This window comes from Stigmatopora nigra, chromosome 22 (genome assembly GCF_051989575.1).
Source record: "Stigmatopora nigra isolate UIUO_SnigA chromosome 22, RoL_Snig_1.1, whole genome shotgun sequence".
Taxonomy (NCBI): Eukaryota; Metazoa; Chordata; class Actinopteri; order Syngnathiformes; family Syngnathidae; genus Stigmatopora; species Stigmatopora nigra.
The window spans coordinates 604,204-623,643 of record NC_135529.1 but is presented as its reverse complement, the minus strand read 5'-3'; the positions used below and the strand labels follow the sequence as shown (position 1 = coordinate 623,643).

General features: G+C 39.9%; 2 protein-coding genes across 4 annotated transcripts; both read left to right on the top strand.

Annotated features, from left to right (window-relative positions):
* The first annotated feature begins 110 nt into the window (after positions 1-110).
* Positions 111-16,299, top strand: LOC144215565 (plasma membrane calcium-transporting ATPase 1-like). Of its 2 annotated transcripts, none has more exons than XM_077744593.1 (21): positions 111-384; positions 2,559-2,845; positions 4,015-4,212; positions 4,953-5,210; positions 6,208-6,333; positions 6,804-6,983; positions 7,058-7,084; positions 8,540-8,686; positions 8,789-9,003; positions 9,198-9,440; positions 9,732-9,973; positions 10,062-10,296; positions 10,711-10,890; positions 10,959-11,046; positions 11,237-11,343; positions 11,642-11,833; positions 11,895-12,108; positions 13,217-13,428; positions 13,679-13,786; positions 13,862-14,050; positions 15,477-16,299. In XM_077744593.1, the coding sequence occupies exons 2-21, from the start codon at positions 2,650-2,652 to the stop codon at positions 15,840-15,842; spliced, it is 3,723 nt and encodes a 1,240-aa protein (XP_077600719.1). In that variant the 5' UTR covers positions 111-384; positions 2,559-2,649; the 3' UTR covers positions 15,843-16,299. The 2 variants fall into 2 exon arrangements, with proteins under 2 accessions (XP_077600719.1, XP_077600718.1); XM_077744592.1 differs by having other exon boundaries at positions 8,537-8,686.
* Positions 16,300-17,207: 908 nt separating this feature from the next.
* LOC144215452 (BET1-like protein) lies at positions 17,208-19,161 on the top strand. Of its 2 annotated transcripts, XM_077744392.1 has the most exons (4): positions 17,208-17,306; positions 17,618-17,703; positions 18,358-18,414; positions 18,523-19,161. In XM_077744392.1, exons 1-4 carry the CDS (start codon positions 17,285-17,287, stop codon positions 18,688-18,690), a joined length of 333 nt encoding a protein of 110 aa, XP_077600518.1. In that variant the 5' UTR covers positions 17,208-17,284; the 3' UTR covers positions 18,691-19,161. The 2 variants fall into 2 exon arrangements, with proteins under 2 accessions (XP_077600518.1, XP_077600516.1); XM_077744390.1 differs by lacking the exon at positions 17,208-17,306 and having other exon boundaries at positions 17,444-17,703.
* The last annotated feature ends 279 nt before the right edge of the window (positions 19,162-19,440 follow it).

Genomic DNA, 19,440 nt, shown 5'->3' with positions numbered 1-19,440 from the left:
GTCCCTCTGGCCCTGGTGTTTGTGTACATGTGGGCGTTGCTCTAGGCTGTAGTGAGGCGGTGCCAATGCATCAGTGTTGACTGAAGCCACAGATTGTCTAATTAGATTAAGCGAGGCTTTCCTCAGATAATCATTTAGCCTCCTGTAGCTCCTGTTTTTGTCCTGGCCATGGAGAGCAGCCTGCAGGGAGCTCGCTGAAGGTCATATTGACTTCCTCACCCTCGACGGGACCACCTCGGACCCTCCGCTGAGTGGATGCGTGCATAGCTGGGGAGCATTGGCCAGGTTATGGGCAGTTGTGGGACGGGTGTGCCCGACCCTGCTCAGTGTAATCGGAACGCCACTAATTCCTGCTGCCCACCAGAAGCCATGAAGGAGGTTTGGGTAGGTAAAAGTACCTTCACTTGTATTCATTATCACATTATAAGAGATAAATTGGTGTTTGTTATTGTAGAGCTGCTTAGTTGACTGAGGTATTCCTGTGAAGATGTATTTCTCATGTCATACAGGGTGACATGTACATACATGACCGACTAAATTATCTTACCTGCAGATAATACATCATTATAATGCTTTCTTGGTTTTTAAACATGTTTTATGGTATACTTTGAACCAATAACAAAAAAAAACAGTTAGAATAAATTCCAAAATATTTAGGTAATGTGATGGATTTTTAAAAATATTCTTATAAAGTGTTGTTTTGCAGGTCAATGTAACCCGTCTATAGTTAATGCTCCTTCTTTTAATGACTGTTATTCTATCCAAAATAATTTCTACTGTTTAGTTGCAGGACAAATCGACTAATTTAACAATTCAAATGTAAAGAGTAACTTCAACAATTTAAAAAAAATGATTTTTTTTAGGATAAAACATCTGCTTGCAAAAATATACTGCAATAGTTGTGTTTAATATATTTTAATTGGTATAGTAAAACATATATCTCTTATTTTTACAGCTTTATGAACTCAGGAAACAATATTTAAAAAATGAAACTTGAAATCCTAACATGGTTAATTATTTAACTAGAAAATGGAGGAAAATTGGAACAAATGTTAGATTATAATTCCCAACTCCTTTTTTAATGTGGGTGTGTTTGAATTGTACGTGTACAGCGCTAAGATTGCTTACAAGTAGAATACAAATAATATAGAGTTGAGCTCATTTGATGTTAAGGAAGTGAAGGTACGTCTTTGCTCCTCCGTCTGCCGTGACTTCTCTCTCCCCTCCCATTTTTCACTTGTCCATCCGTTTGTGCCCAGCTCAGATTAAGGCTGACTGATTGACACAGATTACGCCAGGTCACAGGCACCAAGTTAACATTGACACTAGCATTCGAACCCAGGATTTTTTTTCAATGTGTCCTGAAAAAATACAGAGGATTGAAAATGAATCAGATAAAATGGAGAAAATGTATAGAGGAGAGTACCTTTGTAATGGAAACCTGGGTTGATATGACCAGAAGGTGTACACTGTACTGTATATTTAAACTGTTGGAAATTCATAAAATTGGATATTCATTACATTTTTGAACCACTTATCCTCACAAGCTAACTATGGGCACCAGGCAGCAAATCACAGGGCATTCTTTTTATACCTAGCATTAAATTGTGTGATCTGGATGATTGTATTGAATCTAAAACTTGACTTTCCTTGGCTCATGTCATGTGTAATCACACACTAAAGCATCATACGAAATGTGCTACAGTGAAAAGGAAAACAAAATGCCTTATTTTAGATTTGATGACGACGGGCAGAGGCATTGCTGCCTCTGCAGACGGTCCACAACACTAACTTGATGTGGAAATTAGGTGTTTATAGTCTGGACAACTGGTAATATAAATGATAAAAACAATGGTGATCGGCTTTCTTGGACCCCCAAGAAGACTGTGCCCTAAACAGTCGGCCACATTGCGTAAAGCAAAAACCGGCAGATGGCTCTGGGAACCAGGTGTGTTTTTTCAACTGACTACCAGATATATGCTCGAGCTCTGTTACAGTTCTAACATTTTGACTTTCAAAAAGAGTGGCAATGAGAAGGAGTGGTTGGCACGTCCACCTCAAAGTTCAAAGATCGAGTGTTCAATCCATACACATGTTCTGACCTTTCTGTGTGAAACATTCTCTCTGTCTATTTGTGGTTTGTCTCAGGGTGCTCCGGTCTCCCCTTCACATTCCAAAATTTGCATTGTAGACGAGATGAACACTCTAAATTGTACCTAGATAGGAGTCCAAGCCTGAATCGTTGTTCATTTCCCTGTGGCTAGCAACCAAATGAGAGTGTCCACCGCCGACTGCCAATAGTTGGCTGGGATAGGCTCCAGCACCCCCCATAACTCATGTGAGCATGAGTGGTATGGAAAATGAATAGATAACCTTCAAAAACCCTGTCATTTCAAAACAGCAATTTGCCAGGTCAATTTGTAGTGCAATAATTTTGAACCATGGCACATCTTAATTCCTAAAAAAGGAGTAAATAGTCGAAAATCGAAATAGTGTATCACAAGCTGTCACTATCACCTGTAAAATGTTCAATTTGACTTCCCCACATGTGTTCACAGTCACAGAATCCACGTCAACGCCTCACCTCACACCAAGCCGACCTCTGAGTCCGACCTTCAAATTTAGGCCGTCCATTTACCGCGAGGCGACATGGCCAACAGCTCATTCCGCGGTCCCAAACACGGGCGCCGTGGCTCGGCTTACCTGGAGGCCGAGTTCAGCTGCTCGCTCCAGGATTTGCGCTCCCTCATGGAGCTACGAGGGGATGACGCCCAGGAAAGGATACGACAAAATTACCAGGACGTCAATGGACTCTGCACCAGACTTAGAACTTCCGCTCTCGAAGGTCTGTACTCAATGTGTCTCTGTGTATTTGTAAAATAATTTCTGTCAGACTGGTTAACCATATGAAAATGCTTTTTTTTGTGTGTGTAAGTGGTTAAATATCCTTACGTTATGCCTGCACATTGCATTGCAGTAATTTATATTTAATGGGGCTGTTAAAATGGATACAAACTGTGCCCTAGAAAACATATAATGTTAAAATACATTTAAAAAAAGATTAAATACACAAACTCCTTTAAAAAAACAAATATCAGATAAACAGACTTCACTTAAATAAATTCACATTGGAAATCAAATGTAACTTTAAAAAAGAGCAAAGAAATACATTGATTTTTAAATAGATTTTTTAATATTGTGATTGCACTCATTTAATATCCTGCAAACTGAACTACTGTTAAGTACAACATATAAGGACTGTATTCCCTTTATATATTATTGAGCATACTCAAAATAGCCCATGATATGTAATAGATAGGGTGTGGAAAAGGTGTTTCTTCATCTTTGATGAATCACATTCATGATATTGGCGTGTGACATTTTGCCTCCTGGTCAACATCATTAATTCATGTGCGAGAATCTCGCAGACGCTCAGTAAACACTTGCAGTCACAGTAAAATGTCAGCAACAGCTTGAAAAATCCATCCAACCCAACACATCACTTCCGGCTGTCCTCGTACTAATCCTAAACTGGTCATCAGTCATACAAAGACAAAAAAAAAAAAAACATTCACACTCACGTTCTCACTATTGATCTGAAGAGAAACTGACTGATTTATTATCTTGTTTGATTTCAGATTAAAAGGGTTACTATTTAAATTTATATTCTGAAAACTTTGTATTGAATCTTCAATTTTCAGTTGAAACAATCCTATAGAAATAAAACACCAATTTATTTAGAGGCCTAATTATACCAATGGATTCATCTCGATTGTTCCATTTTTTTTTCAACGGGTTGCTACAGAAAGTCGCAATGTATAAACACGTCTCACTCAGTAAAAGTCAGTAAGAAATGATGAGATATTCACATCACTGACTTTATTGGACTAACATCACAGTAAATAGTCCCCAACCGAATAATTGTATAAAAAGCAAACTGACATAAAGGGCATAACGGAAATAAGCATATACTGTATATGTGATTGCAGTAGTGTATGTATTGTGTACTTTAAGGTCTCGACGGTTCCTGGGAGGACCTGGAGCTTCGGCGGCAGGCTTTCGGGCCTAACGTGATCCCCCCCAAGAAGCCAAAAACCTTTGTGCAGTTAGTGTGGGAGGCACTGCAGGATGTGACGCTCATCATCCTGGAAGTGGCCGCCATCATTTCACTTGGCCTTTCTTTCTACAGACCACCGCATGCCGACAGGGACAGTGAGTTCATCACTCTAGTTCGCTTTCCTTGTCACCACAGAACTGTGATTCATGATAATGCTTAACAAAAATTCCCACACTGGAAAATTTGGCTAAAAAAGTGTCATCTCACACTAGTTACAGCTCTGGTGCTGCATTGATAAGCAAACATATATTATTATATTATTTTATTACACCATTTCTAATTGTCTTTTATTACATTTAGAAGAAATATATATATATATATATATATATATATATATATATATATATATATATATATATATATATATATATATATATATATATATATATATATATATATATATATATATATATATATATATATATATATATATATATATATATATATATATATATATATATATATATATATATATATATATATATATATATATATATATATATATATATATATATATATATATATATATATATATATATATATATATATATATATATATATATATATATATATATATATATATATATATATATATATATATATATATATATATATATATATATATATATATATATATATATACAGTAAATTTAGATTTTAATATTAAGTTTTTTTTGTTAATTATTAAGATGTGGTCATGTAACTTCTACTATTACTGCTATTGTTGTTATTGTGCATTGTATTAAGAATTATAAGTCATGTTTAACCTGATGTACATAAGTCAAATGATAAATTAAACAACTATATGAATCTTTCTGTCCGTCCATGCGTATAGGTTGCGGGAGTGCGGCGGGCAGCGTGGGAGACGAGGGTGAGGCAGAGACGGGTTGGATCGAAGGTGCGGCCATCCTGCTCTCGGTGGTGTGCGTAGTGCTGGTGACGGCCTTTAACGACTGGAGCAAAGAGAAACAATTTCGAGGTCTCCAGAACCGAATTGAGCAAGAGCAAAAGTTCAGCGTCTTACGTGCAGGGCAGATGACGCACATAAAAGTGTCCGACATTGTCGTGGGCGACATCGCACACATCAAATATGGTCAGTATATTCAACAATTACAAAATATAGACAAAAACTGTCTAATGAGCAGAAAACAGGCTGTCTGACACAGCAACCAACAGTACTTCAAGAACCCCTCATCTACAAAGTACTACCACAACTAACTATTAGTATATTATCCCACAGAGAAACTAATATATTAGCTGATTAAATGATTCCAAGACTAACCAGAAAACATCTAACAACTACCTAACCTAAACTGACAAACTTAAGCCAAACAAACATTGTAACAACGACTGTTAAACTACTCACTTCCTGACCAACGGACTAAATACCCGAGTGACCAGAAAGTTCCTTATTACCTCACAAAAATAAAATGTCCACCTGACCAATTGACCCACCTACGACACCCAACAAATATCCAAAAAACAACTGACTTTTAGGCCACCCGGTGATGCAGTGGTTCTTCCAACTGACTTGTTGGCAGTCTGTGAGTGGCTGTCTGTCTCTGTGTGCCTTACGACTTACTGGCGACCAGTTTAGGGTGTAGTCTGCCTTTAGCCTGAAGACAGTTGGGTTAGGCTCTAGCAACCCCTTCAACATTTCCGAGGATGGGCGATATGGAAGATGAATGAGTGAATGAATTGAATAGTATCAAATTAACTGCTTGACAGACCACAAACAAATAATCCGTCCAAATAAACAATTATTAACTCACTCACTGACTGACCACAGACCAAACATTTTTAATGACCTACCCATGAACAGTATCAAGAGTAAATGGCTGACTAATTTACACATAAAACAACTAACTACCTGACTGGCAAACTAAGAACACATCCTAACCCTGTGACTGACTCACCAGTCATTCATCCAACAGACCAACCAAAGCCTTTACAGCAATCTACCTACCTGACTGACTGACTTACTGACAAACTAGTGAATAAACCAAAACTATTTACAGAATTACTAAAACAGTTATGTTCTTATCCCAACATATCTTTGTTACCAAAACAATGCTCGTGGTTTTTTCCAGGTGACCTCCTCCCTGCCGATGGAGTCCTTATCCAAGGCAATGACCTGAAGATTGATGAGAGCTCCCTAACCGGAGAGTCCGACCACGTAAAAAAGAGCACAGACAAAGATCCTATGTTGCTTTCAGGTACTCTACTATTATTACATGACAGAAATGTAGATGTAGAGGGTTTTTCACTTTTTAAAACACCAAATTGGTGAAAGTATATCCTCTTATTCAGTTATAATGAAAACCCGCAACCACTAGAGGACTGGTTTGGACACCTGTGTTTTATGGGGTGATGGACAATGTACGGTACTACTGTGAAATCTCTGAGAAAAGAGGAACATTTCTTACCATACAGATATTAGCAAGTACTTCCCCAAGATAGAGAAGCTACATTCTCACCTTCACAGCCTACCCTCAACATTGCATTTTTGTATATTTTGCTATATTTGTTTTGTTTTTTTAAATTTGAATACATACAAATATAACAGTGTAATTCGACTGATAGAGAAATTTGGCTTACATCACTAGCATAGAAACAGAGCTCATTTATTAGGAGATTACCTCACAATAACTTATCCCGAGACCACAATGTCCCCATTTTGCACCAGGCACCCACGTTATGGAAGGTTCAGGCAAGATGGTGGTGACAGCGGTGGGTGTGAACTCTCAGACGGGCATTATATTTGCGCTGCTTGGGGCCAATGAAGAAGGTGATGGGGATGATGACAAGACTGAGAAGAAGAAAAGGAAGGAGGAGCGCAAAAAGAAGGCGAAGAAGGACAAGAAAAGTACGTATGTGGACTCCCATAAAAATAGGATGTAATGGAATATTTGCTAATATCCTGTTTTATTTATTTTGCAGGTAAAAAGGATGAAAAAGGCAAGAAAGGTGAGTGGCACTTCCACCAAATATGACTGAGTCTAACTAGGTTTATCTCCAACTAACAGATACTAATTGGGAAACTGCTCCTTTTTGCTCAACCAATCAACAAATAGGTTGAATAATGAATGAAATGATCAGTCTTGCCCTTTCTATCAACTATCAATGAGTCAGTCTATCACCAAATCTAGAAACAATCAATCTCAAGTGAAAAACAAAATGTATGATTTATGCCAAAAATGCCAAAAATGTGAAAATCAATCAAGAGGATTTATTAATTCAAACATCAAAACAACTGAGTTCAGGCATCAATCGACCTATCAGTCAGAAAAGCAATATAAACTCAAAAATCAATCAATTGTCAATAAATTCCTACATTGATCAAATTATCTTACCACTATGTAATTATTCAGCCTATCGATCAACCACAAACCAATAATCCAATAAATCATTAAACCTATCTATCAATCAAGAAACGTCAAATAACTGATTGATAAAAAATACAAAAACACTTTTTTCCAAACCTCAATTTCCTATTCAGGCATCCAAACTAAATCACCATCAATTCATCTAAGAAAAGAAGAGAAAGTCACAACTATTTATGACGCCATCTATCAACCATTTGTATGCTAACCCAAACAATCAACACATAAAGGAGGTGGTAGCTACTGCCATTTGGTCTTGTTTTGTTGGCATTGGAAATTTTGCTTGCGCATAGTAACCAACCGAACATGACATTATTTCTAGGTCTTGGAATTTTCCCAATGAAGTTCTTGGTTGGGTCCCTGGTTATTAATGAATCACACAGCACCAGTTGACCCACCCATATCCCACCTAGACACTACTACCCCTCCCCCAGAAGCAGGTGCTCTTGACTCTATTGACGGTGATTAGGAGCAAGCAGATTAGCTTGCTTAAGCTCAGTGGCTTCTTTCTTTACTGTAGAACGGCCTGCTGTTGCTGCTACGTCTTCATGTCCACTAATAACCTATTGGGATCAAGACATACACACACAGGGACACACAACAGCTTGTCCTGTCACACCTGCTTAGCCAATGTTCAAACAGGAGCATGGTCCACTTTTTAGGGAAATGAACCATTCATTTATTTTCAACACATTGTCAGGGTTGTTAAAGCCTATCCCAGCTGGCAATACCCTAAACTGGTCGCCAGTCAATTCTAAGGCTCACACAGAGACAGACAACCATTCACTCTCACAATCCACTGCAAATGAGTGGGAAATGATCCCACACTTCCCCCATTGAAGTAAGGTGAATGAACCACTGCACCACCAGAAATCACCCAATAGCATGAGAAAAAAAACATACAGTGGAGTGGACTAGTGTTTTAATTGCTTCAACCTTCTCATGTGACCAGGGCACCAAAATATTGAGATAAATTACTATTATCTTAATTGTAAAAAACATAATTTCAACCAAACACATTGCTTTGTTTCCTTAGCAGGGAAGAACAAAGACGGGGCAGCCATGGAGATGGAACCACTTAATGAGGATGCTGAACCAGAGAAGAAGAAAAACAACCTGAGGAAGAAGGAGAAGTCTGTCCTCCAAGGGAAGCTGACCAAGCTTGCTGTGCAGATAGGAAAAGCAGGTACTAATTGCGACAAACTTTCTAACTCAATAGCACCCCATCTTGAAATGTGGGCACAGCGTGAAGTTTAGTTGCACTGCGTAAAACCCTTTTCACCGTCAGGCCTCTTCATGTCAACACTGACCGTGGTCATCCTCATTGTTCGCTTCCTGGTGGACACCTTCGTGATTCAGGGCATTCCCTGGACTAGCGAGTGCATGCCCATCTATATGAAGTTTTTAGTCAAGTTCTTCATCATTGGCGTGACCGTTTTGGTAGTGGCTGTGCCCGAAGGTCTCCCTCTGGCCGTCACAATATCTCTGGCCTACTCTGTCAAGGTGAGTCCCAACCATGCATTAAACTTTCCTCAAATAGAAGAAAGTCTGGTGACAAATGATTTGGGTACACAAAGTTGTAATTTTGCACAAGAGAGATGCAAAGTGTCAATCCACTCTTCTACTATTAAAAAAAAACAATAATTGTCGAGTGAGTTCCTCACTAAAACTGCCAGAGGTCCTGTTTTTCTCTTTAGAAAATGATGAAGGACAACAACTTAGTGCGCCACCTGGACGCCTGCGAGACGATGGGCAATGCCACGGCAATCTGTTCAGACAAAACCGGTACACTAACCATGAACCGAATGACGGTTGTACAGGCCTACATGGCTGGCTGCTACCACAAGACGGTGCCCGACCCCAGTTTGGTTCCTGCAAAGATACTGGACCTCCTGGTTCTGGGGATTGGGGTCAACTGCGCCTACACCACTAAGATTATGGTGAGATGATAAATATAGGCTTTCTATTCAGGACCTTGAGCTAAGTTGATGTTGGATGGATGCCATCAGAGCTCAGAGAGACATTGATCGTAGATCAGTCTAGAGGCTTCTCAGTCTTCTGCTTTTTTTTACGCTATGTGAAGTAGTGACCACCGATTAGGATCTCATTCTAATAATGGATGTCACACTCTGAAATCAACATATGATGTCATACTTTGATGATATCTGATATTGACGAAAAGTGAAGCATTTTGCACGATTCACCTTCAAATTGCCAATTGTTCTCCACAGCCCCCTGACAAGGAGGGCGGTCTTCCTCGTCAGATCGGCAACAAGACGGAATGTGCCTTACTGGGACTGAGCTTGGACTTGCGACGGGACTACCAGAGCATTCGCAGCGAGTTTCCTGAAGAGAAACTCTTCAAGGTGTACACCTTCAACTCTGTCAGGAAGTCCATGAGCACCGTTCTCAAGAACAATGATGGCAGCTATCGCATGTTCAGCAAGGGAGCTTCTGAGATCCTGCTCAGGAAGTAGGTCCCACATGTCCCCCAAGATAGTGCCAAGAACTGACTCTACCGCTCACATTCTGGTGACCGACCGGCTGCTCTGTTCTGGCAGGTGTTGCAAAATCTTGACGGAGAATGGTGTGGCCAAAGCCTTCAAGCCTCGTGACCGTGAGAAGTTAATGAAGACAGTGATCGAACCCATGGCCTCCGAGGGCCTGAGAACCATTTGCCTCGCCTACCGGGACTTCACCTCTGCTGACCAACCCGACTGGGATGATGAGGGAGACATTCTCACTGGGCTTACTTGTATTGCCGTGGTCGGCATTGAGGACCCGGTCAGACCTGAGGTACATTGAACAGATACTCTGTTTTCTGCGGTATAAACTATAATTGTGTACTATATTTTACGGACTATAAGATATTTTTTTCCATAGTTTGTCAAGGCTTGCGACTAATACTCTAGCGCAATTTACAGACAGACAGATACACAAAAACACACAATTAACACCATATTATATATAAAGCCGCATGTGGCTCAAGAGCCACGTGTTCGCCAGCCCCTGAAATAGTCTCGACTATGTCATTGGAGAGGGCAATGGTGTATGTCAGTAAAGGTAGGGAAATTTAATACTCTACTGTAATGTCTGACACTCTGTGGTGTTAAAAGTAATTTGTGCTGATGTTATGTGACAGCATTTTAATTAATTCAATTTAATCATGTGTTGATGGTTCTGCTGTTGACCTTTCCGTGATGTCATCAGGTGCCAGAAGCCATCAGGAAGTGCCAGCGTGCAGGCATCACTGTGCGAATGGTGACAGGAGACAACATCAATACGGCACGGGCCATCGCCAGTAAATGTGGCATCCTGAATCCCGGAGATGATTTCCTGTGCTTGGAGGGAAAAGAGTTTAACAGACGCATACGCAACCAACTTGGCGAGGTTCATGTCGGAGACGCCGTCAATCAAATCGTGTCAGAAGTCGTTTGACCGTTGTTTCTGTTGCACAGATTGAGCAGGAGCGTATTGACAAAATCTGGCCCAAACTCCGAGTCCTCGCCCGGTCGTCACCCACTGACAAACACACTCTGGTCAAAGGTCAGGCATCCTCTCTCGCAAGTCTAAATGATCTCTGAAAACTTTAGCGAATTCTACTTATGTACTTAATTTTGCCAATGAATTGTATGGCTTGAGACGTGTTAGCAATAGTTGGTGTCAGTACATTTTATAGTCAAACTTAGTTCACAGAAATATCCCACTGAGACAATGTATATGCGTTGGTCATCAGGTATTATCGACAGTGCAGTGCTGGAGCAGAGGCAGGTAGTTGCAGTAACTGGAGACGGCACTAACGACGGGCCTGCTCTCAAAAAGGCAGATGTCGGCTTCGCCATGGTGAGGCAACACTAATGTCGAATAAGTACTCACTCAAATGTCCGTATTCAATTACAAACCCTTTCACTGCTATGAAATGCCGGTATTTTAAGTAAATAAACCAATACTATGTTGCAAAAGGACTACTCAATGCAGTTCGGCAATCCCGAATCTATTGGTGGACTCCAGCTGTATTCGATGAACCTTGGGAAAGGCGTTATAGAAAATTGAAGTCGAGTCAAAGAGAATATAATTCCGAAAAAAAATACACCTTCATACTTCAAACTAAAAAAAATTCTGATATATTTTTCCTCATCAGGGCATCGCGGGTACTGACGTGGCAAAGGAGGCATCGGACATCATCCTGACTGACGACAACTTCAGCAGCATCGTCAAGGCGGTCATGTGGGGGCGCAATGTCTATGACAGCATCTCAAAGTTCTTGCAATTCCAGCTCACCGTCAACGTGGTGGCTGTCATTGTGGCCTTCACTGGGGCCTGCGTGACTCAGGTGGGCAACTGCGCCCACTGCCGCTCGCTTTCAACTCACACATTGCCCTCCTCGTTTTTAGGACTCCCCTCTGAAGGCTGTGCAGATGCTTTGGGTCAACCTGATCATGGACACCTTTGCTTCTCTAGCGTTGGCCACGGAGCCACCCACTGAGGCGCTACTACTGCGCAGCCCATATGGGCGCAGCAAGCCATTGGTCTCCCGCACTATGATGAAAAACATCTTGGGGCACGCTGTCTACCAGCTTACCGTCATCTTCACGCTGCTCTTTGTCGGTTAGTCCTACTGGGCCTAATTTGTCAGTGCTGGCCAAATTAATTCCAATCAGATACAGACAATGACTGACAGACTGAATAATAGTGTGTTTACAGTAATCCCTCAATTATCCCATCTTCACTTATCGCAAATTCACTACTTAGCCAATTTTTTTCCGCTATTCATTAGTTTTTTTTTAAATTCCTTTTTTAAAGTTAAAAAAAGTGAAAATCCTCTTTAAAATTTGTAACCGAAAGCCACTTTTGCTATTAGGACTCGGCACTGATTTAAAAAAGTTATAATAGGGATGACCCCACTTCACGATTTTTTGATTATTGTGGCCATGTCTGGTTTACATGAACCGCAATATTCGAGGGATTACTGTACTAATTTCCCATAGGACGGGCATTTAAAAAAAGTCACAAATAAACAAAAAAAACTGTGTTAGTAAAAAAAAGGAAAGAAGTAAAAAAATAGAGATAAACAAAAGAAAAAAATTCTGAATGGAAAAAAGGGAATATCTCAGTAAGGAAATATAAAAAATAAAATAATAGTTGGGGCTATTAACTTAAAAATATGCTGACAACAATAACAAAAATAAAATATAATTAGAATTGTAAAAATAAAAGTCAATGAGTCAAATTATTTTCTGTACCACTTATAAGGGTAAACGGGTGTACCAAGGACTGGTACACAAACAACCTTTTACACTTATAGCCAATTTGGCAGGTCAATCTTTAATTGATCTACAATGAGTATTTTGGGAATCTGGAAGGAAACCAAAGTAGTCTGAGAAAACCTGTACAGCTCCAGGGAAAAGATTTCATCTCTGCTCAGGAAGGCCAAAGCCTGGAGTTAAAAAAAATAATAATAATAATAATAATAATGAATTAAAAATAAATTTAAAAAAATCTTAACCAAATATAATTCAAGTAAAATAAGATTGAAAACACAGGATTCTCATGATAAAAGGGGGATGTGGATAAAAGTAAGTAAAAATAAAGGCTGCATTTTAATGTTTTTTTATGACAAGTTTAAATGGCAAGTACAGTAAAAATAAAACTGTAAGCAAATATTCTACTCCTAACTCCTAACTTCTTTCTATGATGCTGGGCTGTCTACCTCCAGGAGAGATCTTGCTGGACATGGACTGCGGTCGAAATGCACCACTACACGCACCTCCGTCTGAGCACTACACCATGGTATTCAATACCTTTGTGCTCATGCAGCTCTTCAACGAGCTCAACGCTCGCAAGATCCACGGCGAGCGTAACATATTTGATGGCGTCCTCGACAATCCCATCTTCTGCTCCATTGTGCTCGGAACCTTCCTCATTCAGGTACTCGCCAAACTAATGTTTTGTTAACATCTGTAAATGCACCACAGCAATAGTCAAATCTACCCAAAGTGAATGCATGGATACTTTTTCCCATGTTTTGTTTAAGCAGAAGACCTTTTATTTTGTCAGATGTTTAGGATGATGTAGTGATATAATTTAAAAGTAAAAATTCTGGTCCATCTAAAAAATTATAAGACTTAATAAGATTTCTGGCTTGATAGGTGTGTGTGTTTTTTATATTATCTATCAGGTGCTGATTGTGCAGTTTGGTGGCAAGCCTTTCAGCTGTGTGAGTCTGAGCATTGAGCAGTGGCTCTGGTGCATCTTGCTGGGCTTTGGCAGCCTCCTATGGGGACAGGTGAGACCACTGGGACACCCTGCGATGGTGCCCTACCCTACTGGACTCTCTGACCCATAATACTATTTCTTTCAGCTGGTGTCCAGCGTGCCCACACGTTGGCTGAAGTTCCTGAAGACAGCTGGCCACGGCACCAAGCAGGAGGAGATCCCTGAAGAGGAGCTGGAGGAGATGAAGGACCCTGATGAGATCGACCATGCCGAGATGGAGCTGAGGAGGGGCCAGGTGCTCTGGTGCCGGGGGCTGCAGCGAATACAAACACAGGTCACTTTGCTTTAAAATTATATTACGTCATGATGCCAAATCATCAGCAATCAACCATTATGACTACATTACACAAATACATCTGAATTTATATATAAGTGTAAAAAAGTAGTCCCATTTCAAGCAATATTTGCGATTTTATTTTCGGCGGAGAGGTGGTTAGCATGTCGGCCTCAGGGTTCTGGGATCGAGTGTTCGATCCCAGGTTGGTTCTCACTGTGTGGAGTTTGCATGTTCTCCCCGGGCTTGTGTGGGTTTTTTTCCAAGTATACCCTGGTTTCCCTCCATGATAGGCTTGTTAAGCACTCTAAATTGCCCCTAGGTATCGAAGTGAGTACAAATGGTTGTCCATCTCGTTGTGCCCTGCGATTGGCTGGCCACTGATTCAGGCTGTCCCCTGCCTTGTGCCCTTAGTTGGCTTGAATAGGCTCCAGCACCCCCCATGACCCTAAACGGTTCAGAAAAAGAATGACAGAATTAATAGTCTTCTACTGTCTTTTTATTTCTCTTGTTTATTTTGGATGTAGTTTCACTGCCAACCACTAAACAGCAGTGTGATTACCGACGAGATTATTGAATGAGCTAATCCACTTCAATCCTGTTTATACTCCAAAAGAAACGTCTGTAACTTTATTTTAACTGATGAAAGACGTCACTGTGTAAAGGTCAATCTAAGTGAGAAATGGCACTGCTTACAAACGTAGCCGTTTTGCAATGTCTGTTATACAATGGGAAACTTGGGCAAAAGTACAAGTGATTGTGAGTATTATGATGTCAGGAGAAAAGTAGACCATTGGGGCAGCTCACATTTAGGTGACTGTTTTTCTTTTACCATTACACAACCAAAATAAGGTATTAAAATGTTCTTTTTGCTGGATTGCACAAGATAATGGTGCTGTTATCTATTTGAAACAATACTGTTGAGAAAATGATTTTAAGGAAATGCCATGGCCTTTTTTATAAATTGCAAACCTTAACTCAGGGGTCAGGAGCCATTTTGACAGAGAGAGCCATAAACAATTCATATTTTCAATTGTTACTCATTGAGAGCCATACTCAGCATTTACTAGAAGTAAAAATACATGAAAATGCATGCATTTTTAGTCATTTCACTGCCTTTTGAAGTAGAAACTCTCAGAATTATATTGACAAAATTGTTTAGCGGAGAGCTATAAGCACCCATCAAAAGAGCCACATGTGGCTCCAGAGCCATAGGTTCCCTACCCCTGCCTTAACTGATAGTGGAATGATACACCTTAAAGGCAATGGTGTTTCAAATTTTTGCTCTCAAGAAACGCAACAAAAATCCCCTTGATAATGCTTTAAAAAAATCCTTCCAGTCACGTGTTTTAGGGCAGTATTCAAATGTCTCTAATACAATCATGCATAGAATCTGATCTCATTATGTATTGTTTTTTCTTGGCAGATCCGTGTGGTAAACGCCTTCCGCGACAGCGTGTCCCCGTACGAGAACCTGGAGACACCCGAGTCTCGCAGCTCCATCCACAACTTCATGAGCCATCCCGAGTTCCGCATCGACGACTCGGAGCCTCAGATCCCGCTCATTGACGAACTGGAGGGCGAGGACGATCCACCAACCAAGCGCAACTCCACCGTGCTCCCCAACAACACCCAGGTTGCCACTTCATTGCCAGGGCGTCCCCAAATACCACCCCCACTCCTCAAGGACCAAGGCCCTCAGGCCAGAACAGCGGGGTTAATCTCTGCCAACTCTGGGGGGCTACCCCCTTGTCCCGGTAGCCCGCTGCACAGTTTGGAGACTTCGCTGTGAAGCAAAGGGAGCAGTTTCCTGATTGGCACAGAACCAGGAAGCAGCAATCTTTGTATTACTAGACGTGAACTCTCGCAGATGTGCTTTAGAGGATTTGTAATCAATAATCACTTAGATATTGATGTGATGGAGAAGTGATTTTGTGTTGGTAGACGGCCAGTTTGCTTGGTGTCTTAATTGTATGTTGTGGATTTTTTTTCTAAAAGAAATAAACTTAAAGTTTTAGGTCAAGGTCAAAGTAAGGGAATAAGCTCAGATGCTTTTATAAATTGGAAATGAGACAGAAAAACAAACATCTTTCATAATTGAACACATGATTGACTTTTAAAATATGGGACATATAACAGATGCATGAAGTCAAGAATTGATTTGATACAAATATTTACCACATATTGTCAATGTGTCAACTTTTTCATCTTTGGATGTTTGTTTTTAAATAAATAGCTTGTCTGTTTAACACGGGCATTCTTGAGATTTTATCAAATATGATTCATAGCTAGATTTTTTTGTCATATGGTCAAATTGTCATTATCATTTGGTAAGTATAAATATAAATAAAGGATAGAATATGAATAGTAGGTTAATTGAAGGCTTTCAACTGCTTGTTGATGTGTGAAGTTCAAATTTTGTGGCATAACATTCACAATTTAACATCAACAGCCTAATGTAATTATTTACATAAATACATTTTCATTCAAGGGCGGCCCGGTGACTGAGTGGTTAGTGCAGCGGCCTCAAAGCTCTGGAGTCTGGGTCTCTGATTCAAATTCAGGTCACTCCAACTGTGTGGAGTTTTGGGTACTTCAGTTTCCTCCCACATTCAAAAAAACATGCATGGTAGTCTGATTGGACACTCTCAATTGTCCTTAGGTATGAGTGCGAGCGTGAATGGTTGTTTGTCTCCTTGTGCCCTGTGATTGGCTGGCCACCAATTCAGGGTGTCCCCGTCTTCTGGCCCTAAGTCACCTGGGACAGGCTCCATCACCCCCCGCAAACCTAGTGAGGATAAATAATATTGGAACGAAACTTAGTCGCATAGATAAAGAGGAGCATGGATGAGAAAAGTCATCTTAGTGCAGTGGACTTCTCTGGTGGAATCCTTAGTGGCAAATATAAGATGAATGATTTTCTCCACGAAAACAGACCGAACTGGGCCAAATCTTGAAGAATTTTATTTTATTGTTTTATAACTTTTGGTATAAGCAGGCTGCAAGTTGAAAAAATAATTTTAACTGTGCACTTAATAAATTATAGTTGATGTTGAAATGAAAAACGAAATGTTTGAAAATCGGTTTAAAATTGAGCAATTTATTCTTATTTCAATTTACAGTAACTTTTTATTTTACGTTTTAATCGAGTTGTTTATGTGAGTGACGTCACTTAAACCTGTATCGAATCAGGTTTGGTTCCGAGCGTGAATTCCATCGTGACGTCACCCCAACATGGCGGTAGACTGGAACCGAGGTATATATACTATTTGTTTTGACACGTCCAAACCTGGAAAATAACATCGACGAAAAAAATATTTGAGAGAATTTTATACGTTTTCACTTAACGACTATTTTATTAGCCAGAGAACTGATTTGTCGTTTTGTTAGACGTATAATAAGAGTCGGAAGTTGACGTGTTCTTTACCATCTGACGAAGTGTTCGTATGCGTGCTTTGACCATCTATGAATTTTTTTTAATTAAAACATATGATAGGCGTTTTATGTGCTGTGTATCATACAATGAACGCTTTTGTCACAGAGGGTGTAACGTGCTTTTTCTGCTAGGGCATGGCTCCGTGGAGGACATGCTGGACGCTGATAACAAGCGCCTGGCTGACAGTTTGGTCACAAAAGTGTCCCGACTCAAATCTGTAAGTAACTCCTGCTTCATTCAAGACAAACTACATTCATTTAACAAACACCATTCATTGAAATGTTTAGTTTAAATTTCATGGTGTCAACAAAAAAAGCACAAGAAGCAGTAAGAATATCAATTGCACATATAATCAATAACAAAAAACCAAGCAAACTGCATGGTTGACTTTTTTCTAGATTAACCAGATAGCATTTAAAAATCAACAAATTTAAAATATGTTCTCATCTCTGATCTGTCATCCATTTTTTTCATTTAATTTTCTGGACCACTTTACCCTCACTAGGATTGTGGGGGGTGCTGGAGCCTATCCCAGCTGACTTTGGGACAGAGGCAGGGCACACCCCGAGTTGGTGGCCAGCCAATCGCAGAGCACAATGACACAAACAACCATTCACGCTCACACTCGTACCTAGGAGCAATTTAGAGTGTCCAATAAGCCTACCATGCATGTCTTTGGAATGTGGGGAGAAACCGGAGTACCCGGGTAAGAACCCACGCAGGCCTAGGGAGAACATGCAAACTCCACATGTGGACTGACTTTGATTTGAACCCAGGACCCCACCACATGATTTTTTCTATATTGTTCCTTATTTTTCTATTAAGTAATGCATTCTCTGCCAATTTAACATTGTGCAACCTTCATTGACAGCTGGCATACGACATTGACAGAGAGGCCGAAGATCAGAACGACTATTTGGACAACATGGTGAGTTTCAAACCACATATCACCCAGTGGATGTAATGAATCTAGTTTCAAATCAAAGTGGCAAGTCAAGTTAGAACTTTTTAAAATGTTTTTTTTCCTGTCCAACAGGACTCCAATTTCCTTAGCACTTCGGGCCTGCTGGGCGGCACCGTGAAACGCTTCTACAACACGATACGCTCAGGACGTGACAATCGGCGCATCATGTGCTTTATTGCCATCGGCATGATTGTCATCTTCTTCCTGATCTATTACACCTATACAAGAATGCGCCGCTGACCAGCTAGGCATCTCTGAGCCACTCCCGCACTTGAGGACCCCAGGACTGAATGGCAAAAATGAAGAAGCTGAGGCAAAGAGATGACCTGCAGGGAGCAGCAAAGGAATGAAGTTAGCTGGAACCAAAAGACTTAAAAAAAATTATGTCCAATTAGATTTAACAAGAACTGATGACACAAGAACATCTGCGGGAGAAATGTGGATTATTATTTGGTCAAATTGAAGATTTTTCTGTACATAAGTAGTTTCTTACTAATACATTCAAAGATCATTTGTAAAAGAGGGGAGTTATTAATTGTAAATGTTTGTAATACCACATATGGCAGGTGACTGCTACATATTTATTAATGTTTTTTGTTCAAACCAACATGAAAATGCTCATTTCTTGCCAGATTGTTGCCATAGTTATCTAACAATTTAATTCTGCTCTTGTTTACATGACTCTTCAAATAAATAGTTTTTATTACTAAATTACTGATTATCTGCTTAATGTTTTTATTTTCTTATGTTGTATTCACCAATATGTAATGCTTAATTTGTTATGACTTGTGTTGGTAGGATTAATAATGTTGCTGTGGTATCCAAATTTTGTTTCCCCTTGTCCGGTAGTTTCTTTAAAATAAATCTTTCCTGCTTGTTTATCAGCAAAACTAGTTTTAAAAGATGATAAGTGCTACAAACTTGCTGGATTTGACGGTTGTCTGGTTCCCACTGGTACAGAAAGCATGCAAATTTTGCAGGGGTTTTATA